The sequence below is a fragment of the Camelina sativa genome, chromosome 15 (genome assembly GCF_000633955.1).
Source record: "Camelina sativa cultivar DH55 chromosome 15, Cs, whole genome shotgun sequence".
In the NCBI taxonomy this organism is placed as follows: domain Eukaryota; kingdom Viridiplantae; phylum Streptophyta; class Magnoliopsida; order Brassicales; family Brassicaceae; genus Camelina; species Camelina sativa.
Window position 1 is genome coordinate 3830132 of NC_025699.1, and position 10523 is coordinate 3840654.

At 39.8% G+C, this 10523-nt stretch overlaps 3 protein-coding genes and 1 pseudogene across 4 annotated transcripts; 2 read left to right on the forward strand and 2 right to left on the reverse strand.

Annotated features, from left to right (window-relative positions):
• LOC104745134 lies at positions 653 to 1961 on the reverse strand. Its single transcript, XM_010466310.2, has 4 exons — positions 1948 to 1961; positions 1574 to 1805; positions 1080 to 1442; positions 653 to 977 (listed from the first exon to the last, which is right to left on the reverse strand). Exons 2-4 carry the CDS (start codon positions 1781 to 1783, stop codon positions 801 to 803), a joined length of 750 nt encoding a protein of 249 aa, XP_010464612.1. The 5' UTR covers positions 1784 to 1805; positions 1948 to 1961; the 3' UTR covers positions 653 to 800.
• On the reverse strand, positions 2500 to 5553 carry LOC104745135 (annotated as a pseudogene).
• Positions 5787 to 7651, forward strand: LOC104745136 (60S ribosomal protein L4-1). The gene is made up of 2 exons (XM_010466311.2): positions 5787 to 6964; positions 7359 to 7651. Exons 1-2 carry the CDS (start codon positions 5858 to 5860, stop codon positions 7470 to 7472), a joined length of 1221 nt encoding a protein of 406 aa, XP_010464613.1. The 5' UTR covers positions 5787 to 5857; the 3' UTR covers positions 7473 to 7651.
• LOC104745137 (L-ascorbate peroxidase 2, cytosolic) lies at positions 8005 to 10311 on the forward strand. 2 transcript variants are annotated; one of them, XM_010466313.2, is made up of 10 exons: positions 8005 to 8075; positions 8210 to 8354; positions 8489 to 8663; positions 9023 to 9088; positions 9198 to 9246; positions 9336 to 9418; positions 9498 to 9577; positions 9674 to 9776; positions 9849 to 9907; positions 10097 to 10311. In XM_010466313.2, the coding sequence occupies exons 2-10, from the start codon at positions 8233 to 8235 to the stop codon at positions 10107 to 10109; spliced, it is 750 nt and encodes a 249-aa protein (XP_010464615.1). In that variant the 5' UTR covers positions 8005 to 8075; positions 8210 to 8232; the 3' UTR covers positions 10110 to 10311. The 2 variants fall into 2 exon arrangements, with proteins under 2 accessions (XP_010464615.1, XP_010464616.1); XM_010466314.2 differs by having other exon boundaries at positions 8047 to 8117.

Sequence of the window (10523 nt, forward strand, 5' to 3'; positions counted from 1 at the left end):
ATGTAACTTACTTGGTTCGTTTACCACAAATATATATATATATATATATATATATGCATATGGACCGTCCATTGTGCTTTCTAATATGTTTCACATGCATTTTATGCCTATATATATATAACCATTAAATACAATGAATGTTTTCTCCATCCAAAAATGTAACTGATATGGAATATGACTAAGTAATATTTTTGTATCCACACGATCGAATTGATTTGGTGGTTAAATGCTCTTGTATAAGAAGCAAGAAACTTTAGCAGGGTTTATAAACCAAGACTTGAGAAAGACGGAAAGTCATAACTGCATAGACTCTCTGGTGCATAGTTGGTAGGCACACTTTTATGCTCAGGACTCGGGAGATGAAGAATAAAAATTTCCACACACATGAACGAACACATATAGATATATATGTGCGTATGATAATTTATGTGTAGAAATTGATAAATTTGCTTTACAAAACGTAATAAAAATTGATATTGCTTAATTGTTAAAGTCTTTATTTACTCTTTTCAAATAAGAGGGCCAAATCTCAAATTAATATCTTATATGTAGAAATTGATATTGTATGCTATATATGTTTGTATTAAGTTATTAACACATTCATATATGAAATGATATATATCATTGTTTGCTAACGCGAACCCTTTTATTAATAATCTAGTAATATTTTTCATAAGCCGAAAAGAAACGACTTATATATACTGTATCACACACAGACAGTATAATACTGGACAATAAATCATACTTTACACACATGCAAACTGTAATTTATTGTAGTTAATAAAACAAAATTCTATCTTTTAATTGTTGATGATATGGTTGTTAATAAGAGGGATGAGTTGTTCCATCGTTATGGGGTCCAAGAACACGTGGTCCACTCCGGCTTCAAGGAACTCCGTAAACTGCTCTTTGGACGACGTCACGCCCACCATCAACGACGTCCATCCCTTGTCTCTTAACTCCTTAGCCTTACTTGCCTATAAATAATACAAACAACGAGAAGAGATTTTTTTTAAAAAAAATGGAAGCTGTTACGCTATATATTAAGCGATGATGGATCCTATATACATTCATTATACCTTAGTCAGGACGATAAGGTCATAAGAAATCCGCAGCTGGACGTCTGTCAAAGTGAAAACACTCATGGAAACAAGTCCTCCGGCTTTTCTGATGAGCTTTTCATGATTCCGACGGAAAGCATCATCGGGATTATCGTCAACGATTAACGCTTTAAACAAGGGCTTCCTAAACGCACCGTTTCTCATCCCGGTGTTGAGCTCGTTAAAGACCGACTCCATCTTTTCGTTGGTTAACGGCATAACCTCGCATTTGTTAATTCCAGCCTTTATCAAATCACTACGCTCTCCGTCCGTGTCTCCTTTTGAAGTCACACCCACGATCATCGACTTCACAAAATACTTCTCCCGAAGATCCCTAGTTACCTAATTAAACAAATTTAAATAGAGAGAGAGAGATGATTAGATTAAAGTGATGTTGATCTTTAAAAAGTTTGTTAAAAAATCGTACCCCGTTTTGTCTGTGGGTTTAATAATATTAAACTCATTTTTTGTACCTTGATTCCATTTTCTACGGTGACCATGAGGATGATAAGGTCGTAGGAAGCCAACCCGTGGAGATGTTCCATCAATACATGATCAACGGTCTTAACCACTTTGAGGTTAATATTATCTCCCCCAGCGCTTTCGATGATCTTCTCGTAGTTCCTATCTATGGCAGTACTACCAACCAACAAAACGTCGATTTTCTTACTGCTTGATGCCATCTTCGATATTTTGGTAATTTTCCTTGAAAACGTCCAAGAACAAAAGTGTATATAAATATTAGTAAATAATAATAAGAAAGAATCAATAATTAAGAGTTAACTCACATACGTACGATTGCTATCAGTAGATTTATCTATGAAAGAAGAAATAAATTAAGGTTTACCGATCGAGAGAAAAACCAAGAGCGCACACAATACAAGTGAAGATTGATAGCATTCTCAAGTCTTATTTATAGAGAAACGTAGGAAAAATCTTCAATGCCATAATTTTCTTTTGGCTCAAGGATGATGATTTGATGACAAGTGTCATCTTAATGATGGTATGCACAGTGATTGCATACTGTGAATCTTACTCAGTAATTTGTTTATTTTTACTACGGATCTAGTTTATTCTCCTTATGTCGTTTCCTTTGATCTCATCGTTATTCATTACTCTAGTACAAAAGTTTCTTACAGTTTTTTTTTTTGTTTGTGTTGTGAATTTAGTACGTTCAGCCGTTGAATTTTACCCCATTTATATCGGGATTATATTTCCACTAAGCGGGTCTCAAGGATAATAAGTCCTAGGACTGACTGTAATGGTACAATATCAGTGTTAAATAAATAACGGTAACTTCATTTGTTTTTAAGTTGGCAGCTTTCTCTACTAGGTGTTTGATTCAGAATTTTGTTTGATTAACAAAATATTATATACAAGAAAGAGAGAACGACGGTAATTAATGAAAGAAAACCACCACCAATCTAATTGATGTTTGTTGTCAAGTCTATAATAAGACTCTGCAACTGTTGTCATACTTGTTTTCTGAAAGCATCCAAGAATCACAAACCTCATGGTTTTATAGGACAGAGTATCTTCTGGCTTGTGTTCCTCCAGGAAGGGAGAAGGCTTGATTAGTTACGTCTTCAAGAACACGCTTGAGTTCAGCTTTTGCTGTCTTGACAGAATTTTCAGTAGTCCCTTCAACAAACAGATAAAGCTTGCGTTGCCCAGGCCCCGGCATACTTCCTGGATTATAATGCTGACCTCTAACGGTAATGGCGGCTCCACTCCACTCTGATATTGGACCAAGCGTTTCTTTGTGGGTGACTCTCCACCGAGCATTTTGTGGGAAATCATTGATTTCTAATTCTGCTTCATAGTGTTCAGGCATCGCATCAGCTTGAATCCTTGTAAGGTTGTGTTGCAGGTTAGCGGCAGCAGCCATGGCTGCAACGCGGCCTGCTCCATCACTAGGAGGGACACCTGCCACAGTAACAAGCCCGCCACCATTAGGCATCAATTGGTTAGCAGTCACAGTAGCTTCAGCAGCAGCAGCAGCAATGGCGGCCATCTGAGAAAGCATAGCTTGTTGCTGTGAGATATCACTACCAGCCTTTCTTACTACATCATTCTCATCTTCCGAGTCAGACTTCTCTTCCTCATAGCCATACTTTGCTTGTGCAATCTTTGCTCGAGCTTTCGTTGCTGCTTTTCTGACTTCCTCCTCCTCTTTGTTGAACTAAAGCCACTACCGCCATAGCCAGTTCCATGAGCTTGCACAATACCCTGTTTTACCTTCGCCATGTACCCATCGGCTAGTGCTTTCACAGCATCTGGTACTGGCTGCTCAGATAGTTCCAAGGCCTTGACTAAATCTGGTGCATAATTTGCATCATCCTCGGAGATAAATGTTATAGCACAGCCTTTCCGCCCTGCCCTACCTGTCCTGCCAACACGATGCACGTATTCTTCATAGTGGTTCGGGGGATCGAAGTTTACAACCAACTCAAGCTCTTTCACATCGAGACCCCTGGCTGCAACACTTGTGGCAATCAACAAATTGCAGAAATTGTTCTTGAATCCAGATATAGCTGATTCACGATGCCTTTGGTCCATACCCCCGTGAAGCGATAGACAGGGGTAATCATGATTCTCCATCTCATCACACAAAGCATCACATTTGTTCTGTGAACGAACAAAGACCAGAACTTTTCCTTTCTCGTACCATTCCAGAAGAAGTTCACGAAGTCTTGTGAACCTCTCACTCTCCGGTCTGATTTCAACTAACTGAGTTATATCTTTATTCACAACACTCCTCCCACCAACCTGTATTTCCACAGGATTGTTCAAGACTTTACGTGCCAAAGTTTCAACCTGGCGTGGAAAAGTGGCAGAAAAGAGCACAGTTTGACGGTCAGGTCGAATATTTTGTACAATACAAGTTATCTGAGGCTCAAATCCCATGTCGAACATACGGTCAGCTTCATCCATTACCAAAAATGTGACCCTTCGCAGATTGGTTATTTTTCCACTGCTTGTGCAAAGAATATCAATCATTCTGCCAGGAGTACAAACAACAATCTCGGTACCTCGCTTAAGCTTATTGATTTGCTGGGCAACTCCTGATCCTCCATACACAGCCACACATCTTAGACCCAATGACTTAGCAAACTTTTTGATATCGCTGTGAATCTGCTGAACAAGTTCTCTAGTAGGTGCCATTACAAGCCCAATCGGTCCATCACCATCTTCAACGGGAGGCTGATCTTTGATATGCCTCAACATTGGCAAAACAAAGCCGAGGGTTTTACCTGACCCAGTTTTTGCAACCCCAATGCAGTCTCGACCGCTCATGATGATTGGGAGTGCTTGTGCTTGGATAGGCATTGGCTTTTCATAGTTAAGTTTCTTAAAACTATCCAAAATCTTGCTGGTTAGTCCAGTCTGGTACCAAGATTTGATGGGTCTTGGTACATCTTTCCCATGTACTTTCAGCTCCATTTCCTTTCTATAAGCGTCAACTCCATCTTGTGTCATCCTTGAGATATCCTTGACTTCGATATAGAAGTTCTTCCGGAAAGGTTCATACTTTATTTTCGAGTGGTCAACAAGAGACAGTTTTTCTGTTTTAGTCTTCTTAACTCTCTTCATGAACTCCTCATCGCCTTCGTCTAAACTTGGAGCATCATCATTCTTTGGTTCTGCATAATCATAATCATAATCATAATCAGAATCCTCACCTTGAATTATCCTACCAAGGGACTTACTAAAACTATTATTTGATTTGTCACCACTTTCTTTCACATCCTTATTAGAATCTATAGAACTACTTCTAAGCTTCTCAACCTCAGGTAATACCTTATAATTCATATAAGCATCCAAAGGATCAATTTCCTCTTCATCTTTAGGTCCAGAACATCCACTCTCCGAGTCTACCATCTTCACTTCTGAGTCTGAGTTATCTTCATCATCAGATTCTCCTTCAAGAGTCCAAGCCTTTCTGATCTCAGGAACCTTACTTTCACTTTGAGATTCCTTATGTTTCCTCTGAAACTGTTGCCACTCCTGGAGTCTTCTCCTCCGTTTCTCCACCTTCTCATCCCCTACTTCTTCTTCTTCCATGGAATTCTTCTCACCATTGTCATCTACATGCCTGCTAGTTCTCTCACTCTCTTTCCTTGAACGTTTCAAGTCACGCTTGATATCATCCTTCTCACTAATCTTCTCCCTCTCATAATCGTATTCTCTCTTTTCACAATCACTTCTATTAACTCTCTCACACGGTCTCGTGCGTCTCTCCTTCTCTCGCCGCGTCTCCTTGTCACGATCCTTACGGTCACGATCTCGGCGATTCCTTTTCAAATCATCATCCTTCCCCATCTCAAACACAACAAATCCCGGATACACAACCAATTAATTACGCAGATACAAAGAATTTAACCGCCACCCCAAAATTTTCCCGGCGACGACGAAGCTACCGGAAGAGTCGAGAGCGAAACCGTACGCAAAGTCTCGTTAATGCTGTGCCCTATTCTTATATAGGTTTAATTTTTTTGTTTTTAATTATTTAGTAGCAAAATCGAAAGAGGAGGTTCAAGCCTTTAATATTGGGCCGCTACTTAAAATCTAAATAGTTCAGATAGTTGGGCTTTATAAGGCCCACGGCCCACTAAACGAGGTTTTCGTCAGTAACCCTAAACGAAACCCTAGTATATTAGTCCTTCTTAAACTGAAGCTGCGAAAGCCCTAAAATTCTCAAAAGAGTCTAAAGAGACAGAGAGAGTGAGAGACAGAGAGAAACCTAATCGAGAGAAATGGCCGCCGCCGCTGCTCGTCCTCTCATCACCGTCCAAGGTTTGGACGGTGACATGGCCACCGATCAATCCTCCACCGTCGTATTACCCGACGTCATGACGGCGCCAGTTCGTCCCGACATCGTCAACTTCGTTCACGCCCAAATGTCCAACAACAGCCGTCAGCCTTACGCCGTGTCCAAGAAGGCTGGTCACCAGACCTCCGCTGAGTCCTGGGGAACCGGGCGTGCCGTCTCACGTATCCCTCGTGTTCCCGGCGGTGGTACTCACCGTGCCGGTCAAGCTGCGTTCGGTAACATGTGTCGTGGTGGTCGGATGTTCGCACCTACCAAGATCTGGCGCCGCTGGCACCGTCGCATCAATGTCAACATGAAGCGTCACGCAATCGTCTCAGCCATCGCCGCAACTGCTGTCCCCGCGCTTGTTATGGCTCGTGGTCACCGGATCGAGAACGTTCCTGAGATGCCTCTTGTTGTGAGTGACTCAGCCGAAGGTGTGGAGAAGACCTCAGCTGCGATCAAGGTTTTGAAACAAATCGGTGCTTATGATGATGCTGAGAAGGCCAAGGATAGCATTGGGATCCGTCCAGGTAAAGGTAAAATGAGGAACCGTCGTTACATTTCTAGGAAAGGTCCTCTTGTGGTTTACGGAACTGAAGGGTCTAAGATAGTTAAGGCGTTTAGGAATCTTCCTGGTGTTGAACTTTGCCATGTTGAGAGGCTTAACTTGTTGAAGCTTGCTCCTGGTGGTCATCTTGGTCGGTTTGTGATCTGGACCAAGTCTGCTTTTGAGAAGCTTGAGTCTATCTATGGTTCGTTTGAGAAGCCATCTGAGAAGAAGAAGGGGTATGTGCTTCCTCGTGCTAAGATGGTGAATGCTGATCTTGCTAGGATTATCAACTCTGATGAGGTTCAGAGTGTTGTGAAGCCTATCAAGAAGGATGCGAAGAGGGCTGTGCTTAAGAAGAATCCGTTGAAGAACTTGAATGTGATGTTGAAGTTGAATCCTTATGCTAAGACCGCGAAGAGGATGTCATTGTTGGCTGAAGCACAGAGAGTCAAGGCCAAGAAGGAGAAGCTCACCAAGAAGAGGAAAACAGTTACCAAGGTAATCTCATTACTTCATTTTCTCGTTTATCAATCATTGTTTAGTTATTGTGTATGCATTTCATTTGGCTTAACTGATTTCTCGATTATGAAGTGTGAGCTATTTGTGTACATTATATGTTAATCTGTACAATAATCTGTGCCCCTCTGGCTTAATATGTGAGTGAATTCAATATGTAGTGTAGGTCTTATCATTTTGTGGTTGTAGTTTCGTTTTGTAAATTGGTTGTGTGGGATTCTTCGTCTTGTTATTGATTTCAGGGTTTAAAACCTATTAGCTCTTTGTTGTGAAAATACCTTGGGAGATTTTTTATTCATTTGGTAGATAATAATAAGCAAAACTTGTCCTCTTCACTAACTCAATTTTGAAATCTTTGTCTTATCTCTTACATCAGGAGGAGGCTTTGGCAATCAAAGCAGCAGGCAAGTCGTGGTACCAGACTATGATCTCCGACAGTGATTACACCGAGTTTGACAACTTCACAAAATGGCTCGGTGCTAGCCAGTAATCATCTCATCTGCTTTGGCACAACACTTCCATATTTTAGTCAAAAGATTTTGGTTTTTTTTTTTTTAATATCTGTTTTGTGCTTTGGAGTCTGGATATTAATTTAAATTATGAACCAAGTTTCACTTTCACATCTTCATTTCTTACTTCGCCTATATCAGTAATTCAGTATCCTTTATATATCAGTTTTGTTCCTTCGTATCATTCTTTGATGATGCTTGTTGTTTTATTGTTTCGTGTTGATCAGCCCATTTAAGTTTTTGTGATCGATAGCGAAGGTTAAGCCCAATACAAACTTTTCAAACGCAAGCCAAGAATAGTTAACGTTATTGTTGGATTAACACATACTTAAGGAAGATAGAATGGCCACGTGGTGTGCATCTGTTGGGTAAATTTGTATCATTATCGTCTTCTACTGTATATGGTTTCTGGAAGGAGCGCCAAGAGTCTCTTTTTATCTACAAATCATGACCGTCCATCTCACGGCATCTCTAGAAGAAAAGACTGAAACTAGAAGCTTCATTTGATCAACCTGCCAATTCTATAAATTGATTCGCTAACTATAGTAAACGACAACAACTTCTTACAACACAACTTTGTTCAGGTTTCTCCTTTGACCGATCTCTGTATTTTCGTAGTTAGTTGAGTATGTTCTTGTAATCTTATCTATCGATATATATAGATGTCTTCAGTTTTGAATTCTCTGTGGGGTTTTAAAAAGTCTTTCACGCTTTGCAGCGAGAAGCAAAATTTGAATAAGAATGGTGAAGAAGAGTTACCCGGAAGTGAAAGAAGAGTACAAGAAAGCTGTTCAGAGATGCAAGAGGAAGCTCCGTGGTCTTATCGCTGAGAAACATTGTGCTCCCATCGTCCTTCGTCTTGCGTAAGAACCTCCCTCTGGTTCTAATCTGCTCAGTTTCTGTATAGTTTCTTTTGTTTTGCTTATGAGTGTTGCTGCATTTGTGAGTTGTTCAATGGATTGCTTCTGAGAGCAATTTTTGTTGGGAAAATTTGCAGATGGCACTCGGCTGGGACATTTGACGTGAAGACGAAGACTGGAGGACCGTTTGGGACGATTAGGCATCCTCAAGAGCTAGCCCATGAAGCTAACAATGGTCTTGATATTGCCGTCAGGCTTCTTGAGCCTATCAAGGAGCTTTTCCCTATGATTTCATATGCTGATTTCTATCAGGTAAATGTGAAGCAAGAGATGCATCAAAATGTAGTAATTACTAGCTTGAGCTTGAGGTTGAACCATATATAATCAAGGGTTTTTGGATGCCCTGATGCATCAATGATTCTAACTTCAAAATGTAGTAGTTACTAGCTCTTAGTGATTTTGTTGATTGAAACCGTAAGTTATGACTTCAAAAGGTTATTATTTTCTTGCCTGAGTCGTCTGTTATTGACCGTCTGGTTTGTTTGCAAGGTAATCGAAGAGATTATATACTAGATTCACACATGTAAGATTATAACTGAATCTAGAAATTTACCTTGTATTTCCTATGGCTATAACGGCTTGATTCATTTGTTTTTTCTGGGTGACTGTAGCTAGCTGGAGTTGTTGCTGTTGAGATCACTGGAGGTCCCGAGATTCCATTTCATCCTGGTAGACTGGTGAGTCAATATTCAAGTTCTTCTTGTTGAAACGCAACTTACCAAAGTGACGTTTTCTCTCTGCTTAGTATTGTTCATGTGATTAACTGAACCAAACTTCATCTTTCAGGACAAAGTTGAGCCACCTCCTGAAGGTCGTCTGCCTCAGGCCACCAAAGGTAAAGCATATCTAAGAAAGTGCTTTTTGTTTGAATTCAGGTATCAGATAGTAGATACATGTTTATAATCCGTTTTGTTGTAAATTCAGGTGTGGATCATCTAAGAGATGTGTTTGGTCGGATGGGACTCAATGACAAAGATATTGTTGCATTGTCTGGTGGACACACCTTGGTATGTATGCTGCATCTAGAAACGAAAGACCTATGTGCTCTTCTCAGTTTTGGCTCATCATACCAACTTTTACTTTCAGGGTCGGTGCCACAAGGAGCGCTCAGGATTTGAGGGAGCATGGACACAAAACCCTCTCATTTTTGACAACTCCTATTTCAAGTAAGATCAGTTTCTCTCTGCTTCTGTTTTACTCATGCTTGAAATTGGACCGGAGCTGAAACAGAAGCTCTTGAATCTTAATTGGTTATTAAACAGAGAGATACTAAGCGGAGAGAAAGAAGGACTGCTTCAACTACCAACCGACAAGGCTCTTCTCGAGGATCCTCATTTCCGTCCATTTGTTGAGAGATATGCTGCAGTAAGTAACACAACTCATCATCATACATATATAGTCAAACGGATTTATAACTGATTTAAATATTACTCTCAGGATGAGGATGCCTTCTTTGAAGACTACTCGGAAGCTCATCTGAAGTTGTCAGAACTTGGGTAAATAACACATACAACAATCTCTCTCTGCATTTTTAAACCTTTTCTTATTGTCCTGATGAACTTTGATTATTCCTCAGAAAACTCAACTCACAAACACCCGATTTTGTCTAAAAACGGATCATAATGACTTAAAAACTCAACTCAGAGGAAGTTATCACATAGGTCTTTGTTTATGTGCTTTTGCAGGTTTGCTGGCTGACTGAAGAGTAATCAGCTGGACTCTGGCGTCAATATCCTATTTTCTTGATTACTGTTTCCTTCTCATTATCATTGTAATCATATTAAAACAAAACAAAAAACAGTAAAATCGTATGGAAAGCTTTGTATTGTACTATTGTACGTGTGCCTTGGGGTTGTTTGTGACTAATGATTAATGAATAAGACAACTCAGTTGATGTAAACAACAAGTCTCTTTACAACAATATCTTCATATACATCAATACATGTCTGGAGGCTAATTAGTAATCTCGTAGTTAACTATATTGATAGTTGTGTTAACGTAGTTTTAAATCTATGACATTAGAGCATTTGTGATCGCATATCAAAAATTATGGATCCACCAAAAAAATGAATATTATTTTCGAATCAAAATACAAATATGGAGATATTTAAA